The sequence below is a fragment of the Cucurbita moschata genome, unplaced genomic scaffold, assembly GCF_002738365.1.
Source record: "Cucurbita moschata cultivar Rifu unplaced genomic scaffold, Cmos_1.0 Cmo_Scf00003, whole genome shotgun sequence".
Lineage (NCBI taxonomy): Eukaryota > Viridiplantae > Streptophyta > Magnoliopsida > Cucurbitales > Cucurbitaceae > Cucurbita > Cucurbita moschata.
Window position 1 is genome coordinate 3,749,979 of NW_019268519.1, and position 13,602 is coordinate 3,763,580.

General features: G+C 32.7%; 2 protein-coding genes across 2 annotated transcripts in view; one reads left to right on the top strand and one right to left on the bottom strand.

Moving 5' to 3' along the window:
- Positions 1 to 4,345: 4,345 nt before the first annotated feature.
- LOC111438640 (sucrose synthase) lies at positions 4,346 to 8,925 on the bottom strand. The gene is made up of 13 exons (XM_023076522.1): positions 8,668 to 8,925; positions 7,834 to 7,982; positions 7,586 to 7,712; positions 7,363 to 7,514; positions 7,076 to 7,268; positions 6,666 to 7,001; positions 6,483 to 6,578; positions 6,215 to 6,388; positions 6,014 to 6,130; positions 5,756 to 5,922; positions 4,879 to 5,667; positions 4,664 to 4,802; positions 4,346 to 4,579 (listed from the first exon to the last, which is right to left on the bottom strand). Exons 2-13 carry the CDS (start codon positions 7,929 to 7,931, stop codon positions 4,547 to 4,549), a joined length of 2,421 nt encoding a protein of 806 aa, XP_022932290.1. The 5' UTR covers positions 7,932 to 7,982; positions 8,668 to 8,925; the 3' UTR covers positions 4,346 to 4,546.
- Positions 8,926 to 12,111: 3,186 nt separating this feature from the next.
- LOC111441150 (eukaryotic translation initiation factor 3 subunit K-like) overlaps positions 12,112 to 13,602 on the top strand; it is a 3,434-nt gene continuing 1,943 nt past the window's right edge. Inside the window, exons 1-5 of the mRNA XM_023078095.1 lie at positions 12,112 to 12,380; positions 12,525 to 12,581; positions 12,812 to 12,862; positions 12,964 to 13,026; positions 13,508 to 13,558. Coding sequence (XP_022933863.1) covers positions 12,258 to 12,380; positions 12,525 to 12,581; positions 12,812 to 12,862; positions 12,964 to 13,026; positions 13,508 to 13,558 — 345 coding nt within the window. The 5' untranslated portion in view covers positions 12,112 to 12,257. The remainder of the gene's footprint in view (positions 12,381 to 12,524; positions 12,582 to 12,811; positions 12,863 to 12,963; positions 13,027 to 13,507; positions 13,559 to 13,602) is intronic.

The following is a 13,602-nucleotide window of genomic DNA, read 5'->3' on the forward strand; positions in this document are numbered from 1 at the left end:
TTTTTTTTTTTTTTTTTTTTTTTTACCTATAAAGACTTGACTTGACTTAGTTGCTTAGTTTTAATTTTAGACTTTTAATTTCATTAAATTAAAATTTAAAAGCTGAATAATTGGTATGATAAAAATTAAAAAAAATCAAGGACGAATTAATAAATCATTACAAGTTTCACTAAAAGTCAACCAATTAATGAAATTAAAATTTTAATACTTGATGTTAGAATTGACAAACAAACAAAAGTCAACAAATTAAAAAAATATATGAAAAAACTAAATTTTTTTATAATTAAACTACGCTGAAATTAGTATAAAAAATTATTATTAAATTTTTATTTAGAGAATGTTCATTCAAATGTAAAAGTTATTTTATTACGGTCTAAGTTCAAATAAGTGGTGGATTTTGTCAATTGATTTGATTTATTTTAATTTTCAAATTAGAATTCCTAATTACCCTAATTATAATCCACGAAATTGCCTCTGAATTATTCCACCTTCATTTGACCTAATTAATTACTTAATTATTATTATTATTATTATTATTATTGTTTTATATATATATACGCGCACATTTTAAATATATATACGTGGGGAATGTAATCCTTGTAGCAAGTCCCGTTAAGCTAATAGCGAGAAATCTATTCTCACTTCCGCCCCATTTCCCATTTATATGAGATTTCTAGCTCGATTTGAACCGTACTCACGAGTTAAATGGACATCTCTAGCTTCTCTTAACTACACGATTGTCTCGGTAAGATACAGTGTCTAATTTCGATAGAATAATAATAATAATAATAAAAGTCACAATCAAGGATAATAGGATAATATGTAATAATTTCCTAACACCATAAGTTCCAAGAAAATACACATGACCCTTATAATATGCCTCCATCTCTAATTTATTCTTCAATTGCTTTTAATAAAATTAATTAGTTTATGTTAATTGTTTTTAAAAAATAATCATTATTAATATATTTTTTCTCATATTATTATATTAAATAATTATTAAAAATAAGGAGACCAAAATAATATTTTAACCAAAATTAATAATTACCTTAAAACAAAATTTAATTACAATAATATGACAAAGTGCTCACCTTCACAAACTTTATTACGTCATTTTATTTCGTCATAAAATGTTTTGTCCTTTTCCACCGTTGACTATTATCATAATTATTTGAATTTTCCATCCCTTGACATTTGCATTATTATGAAATTAAAAAAATATATAATTCTAATAAATAACAAATAAGTTCAACTCAAATAAATAAATAAATAAATAAATAAGAAGTTTAAATCTTAATTTAGTTTTTTTTTATTCCACACATTTTTAGTTATTTATATATATAAATCTGTTTGGTAGCACTATATTAAAAATTAATTATAATTAATTATAATTTTTTATTATATATCTTTAAAATTTTCAATTAATTATTTATCTATCAATTTTAAATTGTTTTTTTAAAACAAATTGCATATCTAAATTCGATTTTGTTTAAAAAATTTCTTTCACCAGTTATTCCAAACACACAGATAATTATCGAATGTTGTGTTTCACTAAAAGGAAATTATGTTAAACAATTAAACGAGGATAAATATATATATACATATATATATATATACACACACATATATATATATACACACATATATATATACACGGAATTTCGTTTGAATTATAAGGGTTTTTCTAAGCAATTCATACTTAGTAGAAAAACAAGTATGGCTAGTAATTACTTGGAATTTTCTTGAATTTAGTCAAATATCATATTAGAAAAAATTAAAAAAATAAAGGAAAATTGCCAAAAAAGTTCCAATAAATAGGAAAATATTAAATGTGCTTAATAATGTGCAACAAACCAAACATTATGAGTGTTACATGTCTGAATGTTTGATGCCAACACTTTTGTTCTTTATGCATACTATTTTAAGAAAATTATTTTAAAATAAATATATAAAACAAATTTACGAGCTAATTTAGAGAATGATCCTGAGTTTATAATCAAATAATACTCTCTCCATTAGTACGAGGTCTTTTGTGGAAGAACTATGCTCAAATAATATAAAACGACGGAGAGCGAACTTGTACGTCTCCTACCCCCACACAACATAGGTTTCAGTCTCGAGATACGATCAGATCCTTACCTTATAACCGCTATCTTGGAACCATGTTCTTTCAAAATATATTTGGTAACACTGTCTTGACTATTCTTTCCAAAAGTTGATGAAAAAGGTAGTAGGGAAATATATTATAGATAGGAAATTAATACGGAGAGAAATAAAAAGAAAAATTTTAAGAAAGAGAACTCGAAGAGAAATTTTAAAATTAACAAGAGACGTGTTTGGAAAAAAATATAATTAAAGTTAGGAACAAAAGCCAACTCAAGTATGCTCAACTAGTTAGAATTCATACATCAATCAATGATCAGTATTTGAATCTTCTTCTTAATTTATTTAAAAATATATTATTGGAGGAAAATAAATGAGAGAAAGAAAAGTCTAAGAAGAAAAATTTTAATAGAAAAGTTCGTAGAATAATAAACATCGAAGAAGAAAAAAAAAATTTTAAAATAAAAAAATACCACCGACATATTTAACTAGCGTAAAACGTTATATTATCGGTTAAGAGATCAGATATTCGAATCTTTACGGTTCGATGATGTTAAATTAAGAACGATTTTGAAAACGGAAATATGTCGTTAATTTTTAGAGTTTTTTAAAAAATTAAATAGGAAATGAATTATATTTTAAAAATAAGTAAAATAAAAGAAATTCAAAGTCAACTCATTTTCAAAGACTACTAACTCTTTGGTTTCACACTTGGTAATATTTTGGCAACAAAAATAATTGTTGTCCTATTTTTATTAATTTCTTCATAAATAAATAAAATAATAATAATATAAGTAAAATAAAGAAGAAAAAACCTATTGAAACTGTTGGGCGGCCAATTTAAGCACGTGCATTAATATTGAGATTAAGCATATAGATTTAGACATTTGCTTCGGAGAAAACTTTGACTATTATGCTGCCTTTTTTTTTTTTTTATTATTTATTTAACTTATTATTATTATCATTACTTTAATCCTGACACTCAAAATCTCTTCGAGAATATAATTAGTCGAGAAAAAGGATTTAATTTGATAATTAGATATTCGTTTTGGGTTCAAAGGGTTAGAAATTTGGTTAATTCTCGCTCCATGTTTTTAGACTGAAAAACCCTAATCGAAAATAGGAAACAGAAACTCGGTCTTGTTGGATTTTCGTGGGATCTAAGAGAGCCTTTTCATGGAACGAAAATGGAAGAGTTTTTGTTAAGAGGAGGATTTATGTCAGAAAATGATGGAAGTGAAAAGATGATAAAGTGTTTTGTATTTTTGTATTACTAGGCGTTTGTTTGAAAAAATAATTTCAAAACGTCAATGAACCGTTCTTAGCATGCTTGAAGACGTTTGGCTCGTTATGGGAGTAGTGCATTCTCTTTTCACACAGTACACGGACCTACTTTTTGACAATGTGAAGTGAGTGGTTCCATGATGCTACCGTGAAGGTTCATGATCTCTTGGAAATTTTGGCGGGACTTTCCCTGCCCTACATTCCAGTCACGAATCCAAAACTTCGAGCTTTTCTTAGGAGTATGGCATGGGTTACTTCAGGCGCGGGTCATTTCAATGTTTTAATAGTTTTAAAATTAATATATATTTTTTAGTTTTATATATTATTGAAAGCTTAAAAATTTTAAAAAGTATTTTTATTAATTAATTTAGCCAGATTTTATTTAAAAAATATGCTTTAATTATATAATTTGTGGCCATAATTTTCCATTTATTTTTTAATCACGTAATTACATTTTAAAAAGTTTTTTTTTTTAAATTAAAAAGTATATAAATAAAGATACACATAAAGGAGATTGTTTTTTTTTTTTTTTTTAATCATTAAATGTTATTTTATAAATTAGTGTTCAAAATTTGAATTTTGCACTCGAGGGCCTCGACAGACTTATTCTAAGCTGCTAAAAGTGAACGTTATTCCCAAAGAAAATATTGGAGGCATTGGGCGTTGAATCCTTACTTGAAATCCTAATCTTAATCATGGGCCTAAAGCGTTATAGTAGCCACGTCTGTAGACGAAAAAATATAACAAGACTCACCACTAGCACGTATTATCATCTTTAGATTTTCCCTCTCGAGCTTTCTCTCAAGGATTTTAAAACGCATCTAGGCACGCCGCTAGCATATATTGTTCTTTTTTAGCTTTCCTTAAGGTTTTTAAAACGTGTTTGCTGGTGAGAAATATCCACACCCTTATTAAAGAAGGCATCGTTTCACTCTTCTACCGATATGGGATCTCAGAAAACAAAGCGAAAAGGCAATAATTCTCGAATTGACGACGGGTTCATCAAATGACCCAATTGTTACAACATTATCAGACAAATCAAACCTTTCCAAAGATCCAAAAAAAGAGAAGGCAATAACAAAATCCAAAACAATGAACTGTTGTTTGCATTATTCACATTTACAGATGCTCCCTTCCTTCATTTCTCTTCCAACATCTCTCACTCATCCACAGCCAGTGGCACAGATTCAGCCTGCAACATTCAAAATTCAATCAATCTATATAAGCTGCAACGGCTCCATTGTAGCTAAAGATTGTGTTTGGTGTGTCGACTTACCAGCTTACGGTACTTGAGAGCGTAAAACATTTCCAGATAACGGCGGCTCTCGAGGCGGTCGAGGTTGGAGACGTGCTTCCAGAACCCGTAAACTCCGGTCAGTGTTAGCAGCCTCTCCGAGTAGATCTGCCATGTGTACCTGCATTGATCATTGTAAGGATTTTCATAAGATCAAGTAACCAAAGATTGATTCATGTGATGTTTAAAGTGATTACTTCTCGTGGATGCGTTGGAGGCCTGCTTTTGAGATTTTGTCCCAATGTGTTGGGTTTTCCTTGCACTTTTCGAAGAAGTCGACGAGGATTTCAGCAGCCTGCTCGCCGTGGTATGGATCGATATGGAAGCCAGATTTACGATCAACGATGATCTCGGCAGGACCTCCATTGCAAGTGGCAAAGGTAGGCAATCCACAGGTCATGGCCTCCACAACGGTCAAACCGAAAGCTTCATACACGGCAGGCTGCACGAAAGCTCCCTTCGTGTCTGCAATGCATCGGTAGAGTTCGCCGTTTCGTACTCGGTTCATCTGTGAAGAAATCCACCTAAATTGGCCATTTAGATTATAGGTCTCTATTAGGCTATACATCTTCTTCATTTCAATCTTTTCTTCATTGTCCTTAGATTCCTTCCTCCGGTCTCCAGCCACAACCACAAGGTTAACCAACTCCCTAAGGCGCTTGTTCTTGCCATACCACTCGACGAGTCCGGTTATGTTCTTCACACGATCCAATCTTGCCATTGTGAATATGATCGGCTTGGACCGATCTTTTAACACGCACAAGTGTTCCTCATTCTCAACTTCACTGTAAAGAAGTTCTTCGATTTCGGGGTGGAAGGAAGTCAGCCTCTTCTCCGTCTCTGTGTAGGGGAAGTAGACGCTCATGTCTGCTCCAGGTGAGACGATGTTGAACTTGGGATCAAACACGTCGATTCCATGAACCACTCGATAGAGCCCCGGAAGAGTGAAAGCAGTGTGACTCTCGTATTGTCCAACCGTATCTTTGCTGAGATCCAAAAGAGTTCATGTATAAGACAACACACTCAAACCATCTACATATACTCGAACCATGAACAATGAAATAAACGTCTTACCTGCCAGCGATCTCTTGGAAGGTGCTCGTGATGATGAAATCGGTATGGTTCATGGCAATAAGGTCGGCCGTGAATTGGCATGAAAAGTGATACTTGTCGTCGAATCTCTTCCAGTAAATATCTGAATCAGGGTATTTGGTTTTCTCCAAGGCATGGGCGATAGTACACTGCAGAAGCAGGAAACGAATGAACAAGACCATGAGCCTTTACCAATGATAGCAAGAAACATGAACAAGAGTTTATAGAGATGTCACAAACCTGTGTAACGCCCAGTTTATGTGCCAGTAACGACGCGACGATATTACCGTCGCTGTAGTTTCCAATGATCAGGTCGGGCTTTCCCTGCAACTCTTTGGTAAGTTCCTGTGCAACATCCTGACCGACACAAGGACATTACGGTTTAGTATACGATCAAAGAAGCTGGCACAACAGATATCAGATAAAGGGCGGTAGGATCACCTCGGTGTAAGTCTCTAGGTAAGGCCAGACTTCGAATCTTGAGATCCACTTGCGGAGGATTCCGTTCTCATTTCTAAATGGAACTCGAAGAATGTGAGTGTGCTCGGTTCCGAATACTTTTTCGAGACGTTGGGTGCAGGTGGTTCCTACTGCATCTGGGAGGAGTCGAGTGATCTGGTATCAACAAAAACAAGAGCAGGCGACCATCAAACATCAAATCGAAAGCGGGTCTAAATTTAAACAAAAAGTCGAAAGATCTCGACTTTACAATGAGAATACGAGGAGTTATGTCCAATCCTTGGTGCTTAATACGTTGAAGCATTTCATGCTCCAAAGCACGAACTTGGTCCAAGATGTAAACCACCTTCATCAAAGAAATAAACAAACAAACATGTCAGTTTAGAACAATAAAAGAACATTAACTCTTTTCCTTTGTTTGATCCAAACCAACCTGGCCACCAGTGTCGGGATAACCCAAGACGTTATCTTGTGCGAAGTAACCGTGGGGCGAAAGTATGACAACGTTAAAGACCATGGGGATTCTACCAAGGAACTTCTCGAGGGTGCAAGGATCGGGTGCCTCAAGGAGATCCAAGAGAAGTTGAATCATTTCGAGTACACGCTCGGCAGTGTCGCCCCACCCTCTCTCGAGACCAATCTCCTGGAACTTATGTACAAACTCAGAGTAGGGCGTTTCGGGTGCAAGCGTAACTAGATAATCCTCTGCCTTCCTCAGCACATGTTGGAAGGCATCCAGAGTCTGAATTCTATCATTCAGCATCATTGTCTGCAACCAAAAAACTCACCCAAGTAAACACTAGAACAAGTTTAAGGCTGAATCAAAAGGGTGTTCGTGAGTACCTTTCCCTTGTAGCAGTGAACTCTAAGGAAGTCCAGCAATGGCTGCATGCTTTCTTTACCATGGAAGAGCTTTGCAGAGAGGTGACGGTTGAGGAACTCGACGCCATTGCCAATGGACTTAGAGAGAGTCGGGCGAGGGAAGGAAGCAGTAAATGGTTCAAAATCAAGCTCGAGAATGAAGTTGCCATTCGAACTAGCATTACAACGACCAAAAAGTGTTCAAGATATCAGAACCCAACCAAGTTTATTGCAACTCAAAAGGATCATAAACTTTCAAAGACTTTTACCTTCCATTCACAAGTTCTTCTTTGAAATGCAAATATTCAGTCACTTGAAGCTCTTCAACAACCAGTGCATGGATATTAACTTTAATGTATTCCCACACACCTGGCCTTGGACGAACAGCAAGAGTAACCCATGGGGGCAAAACTATGGCTTCCTGCACCATAAATGACTTCAAATTTGAGCCGATAGCAGAGATGAATAACCAAAAGAGATGATTCTTATCACCTGGGTGGATCTCAGGACTTCGCCAAACGCCCCATCTGCTAGTTTCTTTCGGTTCTCTTCAGGAATAGTTTCAAATTCAGCAATCAGTTGATGATGCTGCAGGATGCCTTTACCCTTGGCCTCAATCCTACACACAAATCAAAGTCAGTCAATGGCCTTGTTTTTCTAGTTTTAGCTACCATTGTTAACACTTTCCAGACCATGATCCAGCAAAAATGTAAAGAACAGAGCATCTAAATAAGATATACCTTGAGAGGAGGGCCAGGATTTCATTTCTTTGAGTGATGAGAGTTTCATCCAAGCGTTCGCGGAGGCTATGAACACGGTTGAGGATTCGTTCTGCCATGGCTACCTTCTTGGAGTATTAACAGAAATCTCAGATTTTAGTTTGTTTCAGCTGCAAATAAACATAAAATTATGTGAACAATCCATTTACTTCAAATCGAACTTCACCTGCAAATCAAATTGGGTTGATTAAACATTCCTAAACCCACACCATCCGGATCCTACCAGACACTCTAACAAAATTTCAAAATATGGGTATTGATTCAGCTGTGATTTCCATCAAACTATGAAGCATGAACATGAAAAACAGAGAATTTGGCAATCTTAAGCAGCTGAAACGATAGAAGCTTAGACACTGTTTTGAAAAGTTGCATGTTCTTTAGATACAGCAGAGGGGAGCACAAGGAGATGAGAAGAACAAATGCCAGTATGAATACTCCTCCATTGAAGAAGCTGGAGGAATTGTTTTGTTCAGAAGATAAAGAACAGCAGAAAATTCATGAAGAAGATACAAAAAAAAGACAAAACAGAGCTTACAAGCAGAAAGAAGCATATGCATACAGACAGAGGAAGTGGTAATATATAGACACAAAATGGGGAAAAAACAAAGATTAAAGAGATCATCAGGGCGAAGATGACACTTGTCAATCTCATTCAAATCTACAGAACATTAATTTCTTACACCAAAAAATTACAGAAATCATCGGCAGAATTAATCAAACAGAAGATTCTAAAAGAATCAAACGAAATCAAAACTGGTTTAGATGATTCAGAGATCATCAGAGGGAAGAATGAACCTTAGAACAAGAAAGGGATGAGAAGAAAGGGAGGAGGAGAGGGGTTTTATACAGGAAATGGAAGAAAGGTTTTGAGGATTTGAAGTTCTTATCCAGCAGCTTTTGGATCGCCATGGTTGCTTGCGGTGGGTAAAGAAATGGGACCTTGAATTTCCGTGAAAATGCCATTAATACTGCCATTTTGCTTCCTGTGGTTTTCTTCGACCTTCCGCAAAACCGCTTTTGTTCTTCTCTACTCCCCTTGCGTCTTCTTCCTCTCACTATGTGATCATCCAAAGTTATACTAAATTAAATCGGTGTCGTGATACTCGAGTAAAGGTATATGAATGAATAGATACCACTTTCGAACCAAGATCCTAAAAGTAGAAAAACTAAGAAAAGGAACACGACTTTCCACAATGGTATATTATTGTCCAGCAGCTCTCATGGCTTTACTTTGGAGATTTATGACTTTGTTTTTTTGTTTATAAACTCAAGAACATTATCTAAATTAGTAGATGTGAAACTTTCATCATCTAACAAAAATCACTATCTATATCAACAAGTTGCACTCTCATAATTCCCCTAGAGTAAAATGTTGGAGTTATCTGACAATTTTGGTTGGTTGGATATGATTTTATTTTACAGATAATTTTTTAATTTGCAATGATGATGTGCAGAAATTGCTGTTTTTTTTTTTTTTGAAAATTTTATTAAATTATATTAAATTATATTTTAAGATTTGGGGAATTTAATAGTATAATATTCGGTGGGTGTTTTCGTCAAACTGTGTGTTTTTTTGGCGCGGAGTTTCGTCAACCTCAAAACCTGTAAGCGCCCGCCACGTGGCTATCTAAAACCGCCTTTCACTGTCATTTTAGCTTTTACAACTTTTTCTTTCTTAAAAAATATATATTGATTTTAAATTAAACTTTCCATTATTGGATGAATATTGTTGGCGAGTTATTATTATTTTGCTATTATCCGCATATTATTTTTTATTTACCTAAAAAGCGTTGTACAAGAAAAATAGTATTATTTAATTATAAACTAGTCGGTAGACTTTCATTCAACAGGTCCTATCTCATTATATAAATTAATTATTACGATCTTTTTTAACAAGATTTATCCAACAAAATATTATTTTTTTGTGATTAATTAGTGACGTAGCCCCTTACAAAATTTTTATTTAAATTTTAAATAGCTCGAGGCATGGGACGAAAATCTGAAAAGTCGAGGGAGGTAGAGAAAAATAAATTTATTATTAGAATGTCAATATATTAAAAGCTATATATTTATATGCTTTTTCTTTAATTAAAGAAAAGAACTATACAAATCCTAATAATTTCACATTTTTTTAAAGAATTATATAACAAAATTTTAATTATATTTACCACGTTAGCACAAAGCTAAAAATCATATACTTAAAAACAAAAGAAAAACATTTTTTAATTAAAATTTTAATGTTTTTCTTTTAATTGAATTTCTATTTTAATAAAAAAAAAGAAAAATATTTTTATTTTTATTAAAAACAAAAAATATTTCTTTTAATTCAATAAAGTTGTTAAATATTTTTATTTTAATTTCTTTTAAGTGTAAGAATATTATTAAAATTTAAAAGCTCAAAGAAAGTTAATAAATATTTTTATTAAATTTTTATTATTAAGAGTTATTTTCAGCTGCATTACCAGCTGGACAGTAGGTCCAAAACCCACGGGCTGCCCTACGGTTTGAGGGAAGCAGATCTCAATTTACACCTTTTTTAATTTTTTAATGAAAAGGAGATGGCACCTTATTTTAAAATGTCGATGTCGCATATATTTTAATTAAAAGTAATAACATATGACAATTATAATTATAACAACTTTATGTTATATTTAATATTAAACGTCACTTTTCAAAAAAATAATAATTAAAAATCAACAATATTAACTAATTCTAAAGTTTTCTTCCGCAATACGTTTAATTTACCTAGGATGCCCCCCGTCTCAATGCTGTGGGCTGCATTTTTCCGCTTCCCTGGCGGCGGCGCTTGGATACAACTAGTCAATTTTATTTATTTATTTATTTAATGAAGTATTTTTATTGAAGTTTTAGGATTATTAATCTTAAATTAAAATGTAAGAAAAATAATTAACACTTGACAAGCTTGCAAATGTTATTTTCTTTAGCGGGATCAAGCATTCCGTGCTAAGAGAATCTCTCTTAGCCTACTCGAAAGAAAGTCATGAGCTACTCTCTTCTCGCAGAACATGTGTCGGGAGACGAGAACAATAGGAGAGTTAAAGACCTGCTCGAGGATCCACTTGCATATATGGACAACAAGATCGAGTTATTCATTACAAGTATTACAACAGAAATCAAATTAATCAAGCTCGTTCTAAATAACTTGACGGGAATAATTTCATTTTGATCCCTCTCCCTTTATCATTTTGCGACTCTGTTCAATAATCGTAGAATAGGATAATAAATAAGTATCTTATTTAATAAATTACGCTCTTCCGAGCTTATAATTATAAAATAATAATAATATTAATAAATACAATTAAAAAAGAAATTAAGAATAAACTTATTTAAAATTTATTGAATCCACAATTTTGTAAGGGCAAAAGAGACCATATTATTAATAAAAAAAAAATCAATAAACACCCAATTTGTTTAGCTCCAAAACATAAAACGACGTCGCTTTTACACGGCCATGCCATATATACTTTTTTTTTTTTTATAATTATTTGTTTGCACTTCCAACAAAGTAGAAACTGCCAAAAACGGTGCGTTTGGTCGGGTCAGAGAATATACAACTGCAACAAAACGGTTCGTTTTGTCTCTGAAAAGTTATTATTATTATTTTTTTCTGTATGGCTGCACGAAAAAAATTAAAAAAATCGTTTTCATTGCATGTTGCCAACCTTACTAAACAAAAAAATACCCAATATTACAAATAAATAAATACCAAAATATTATTACTTTCCAATTACAAACGAATGGATAATATATTTTTTAATCATACTTTTTAAATTCTTAAATTAATAATTACACCTACCCAAGAATAATCGTGTCACATTTATTATCTTTTTCTTATTATTAGTTTTTTATTATAAAATATGTAAATTACAATAATTATCAGATATGTTTTTAAAATATTGTGGACATTTTATAAAATTCATATAGCACGTGTAAATGGCACGTGTTTCATTTTATCTTTAATGGGCCTGGGCCATCATCTATATTGGGCTTCTTCTCTTGGGTCAGAACCAATATTTTATTTTTTTATTTATTTTAAAATTGATTTTAGGTTGCTAAATTAAAAAAATTTATTAATTTTTTTATTTTGTAAATAATAATAATAATATTTAAAATAGTTAAAAAGTAAATGATATTTTTTAATATATATTTTTTGTGAGAATGATATTTTGTATAATTTAATGTGAAATAAAAAAATTAAACAAATAAATAAAAAGATCACCATTTTGGACGAAACCCTAAAATAGAGGATTCATCAACGTCCCCAGTCGAGGGTTTCGAGCGGGAACCTCAGCACGAGTTGGAAGTGTATACTGCAACGAAGAGAAGCTTATCCGGATACCTAATCGGCGTCGGAATCCGGTGGTATGGGGAGAGAATTGCAGAAGCAGCCACAGCAAGAGATGGCGTCTGCGGTGGAGCAGTTGCTCGCTGTGAATCCTTACAATCCTGATATCCTTCCTGATCTCGAAAACTACGTAAATGAGCAGGTCGTTTTCTATCTCTGTCTTTTGTTTTCAGTTCGATTTGTAAATTTTTTATCATCTTCTCGATTGGCTTTAAATTTATAATTGTACGTTTGGATTGAGAAATCTATTGTCTTATTCTTGTTGGATTGAACGTTTGTGTTCCAGGTCTCGTCAGAAACCTACAGTTTAGATGCTAATTTATGCCTGCTTCGCCTCTACCAGGTACTTGTTATTTACTAGATGTAAATTGTTTGCTTTTGTTGTTTCTTATATTCTTGGCCCTGTTTGAATGTGCCTTCAGAAAACTTCTTATTACTGCTTTGGATAGATCTTCGAATACTTCTTATATAATGCATTGGACGTGGACCTTGAAGCTTTTGATTTTTAAACCTGTGTTTTTCTTTCATTCACATGTTTAATCTTCTAGCAATTCGTTATTGTTCGATTTACAGTTTGAGCCCGAAAGAATGAGTACACAAATTGTGGCTCGCATCCTGGTCAAGGTATGTTTTTCTTTGAAATTTCTTTGCATATTGTGAAGAATGTAATTCATTTACTTGTTCATTAATTTTAATTTTGAGGGCTTTGTGCGAGATGTGAATAGGCTCTGATGGCAATTCCAGCTCCAGATTTCAGCCTGTGTCTCTTTTTAATTCCAGAACGAGTGGTATGTGTTAACTCTTTTGTACTTCAACAACCTTTAAGTTTCATTAATGTTGTTTCGTTTCAAGATGTCTATGTCCTTGTCAATTTGATTGATCTGCAAGAAGAAACGATTAGGTTGCTCATTTTCTTAACAAATTGAATTGTGCTGTGTACACTACGTTGTTCTTTTATGAATTTTTTAAGACAAAATTAAGCTTTCATTCAGATCAATGAAAGCATGCCGAACAACGTTATCCTAGGAGGAGCTAGAAATCTGTACTAGGGTAAAACCACATCAAATTTAATGGCCTCAATTTTTAACTATTATTCCAAGGTCAATGTCTTGAGACTAACTGAAGAAGTAATCCTAAGGAAATTTTTTAGAGTTGATTTTATTTCGAACAAAAACACTGCCACCGAGCATGTTTACACTTTAGCTCATGCTTTTTCTTATTCTTTTCCATCTTGCCCCTTCAAGACCCCTTTTTAATATGTTGTTTCAGCAAATGGAGGATCAATTCAAGACTCTGATTATACTTTCCCACTATTTGGAGGTATGCAATTTTTTTTTTTTTTTTTTTTTTTTTTTTTTTTTTTT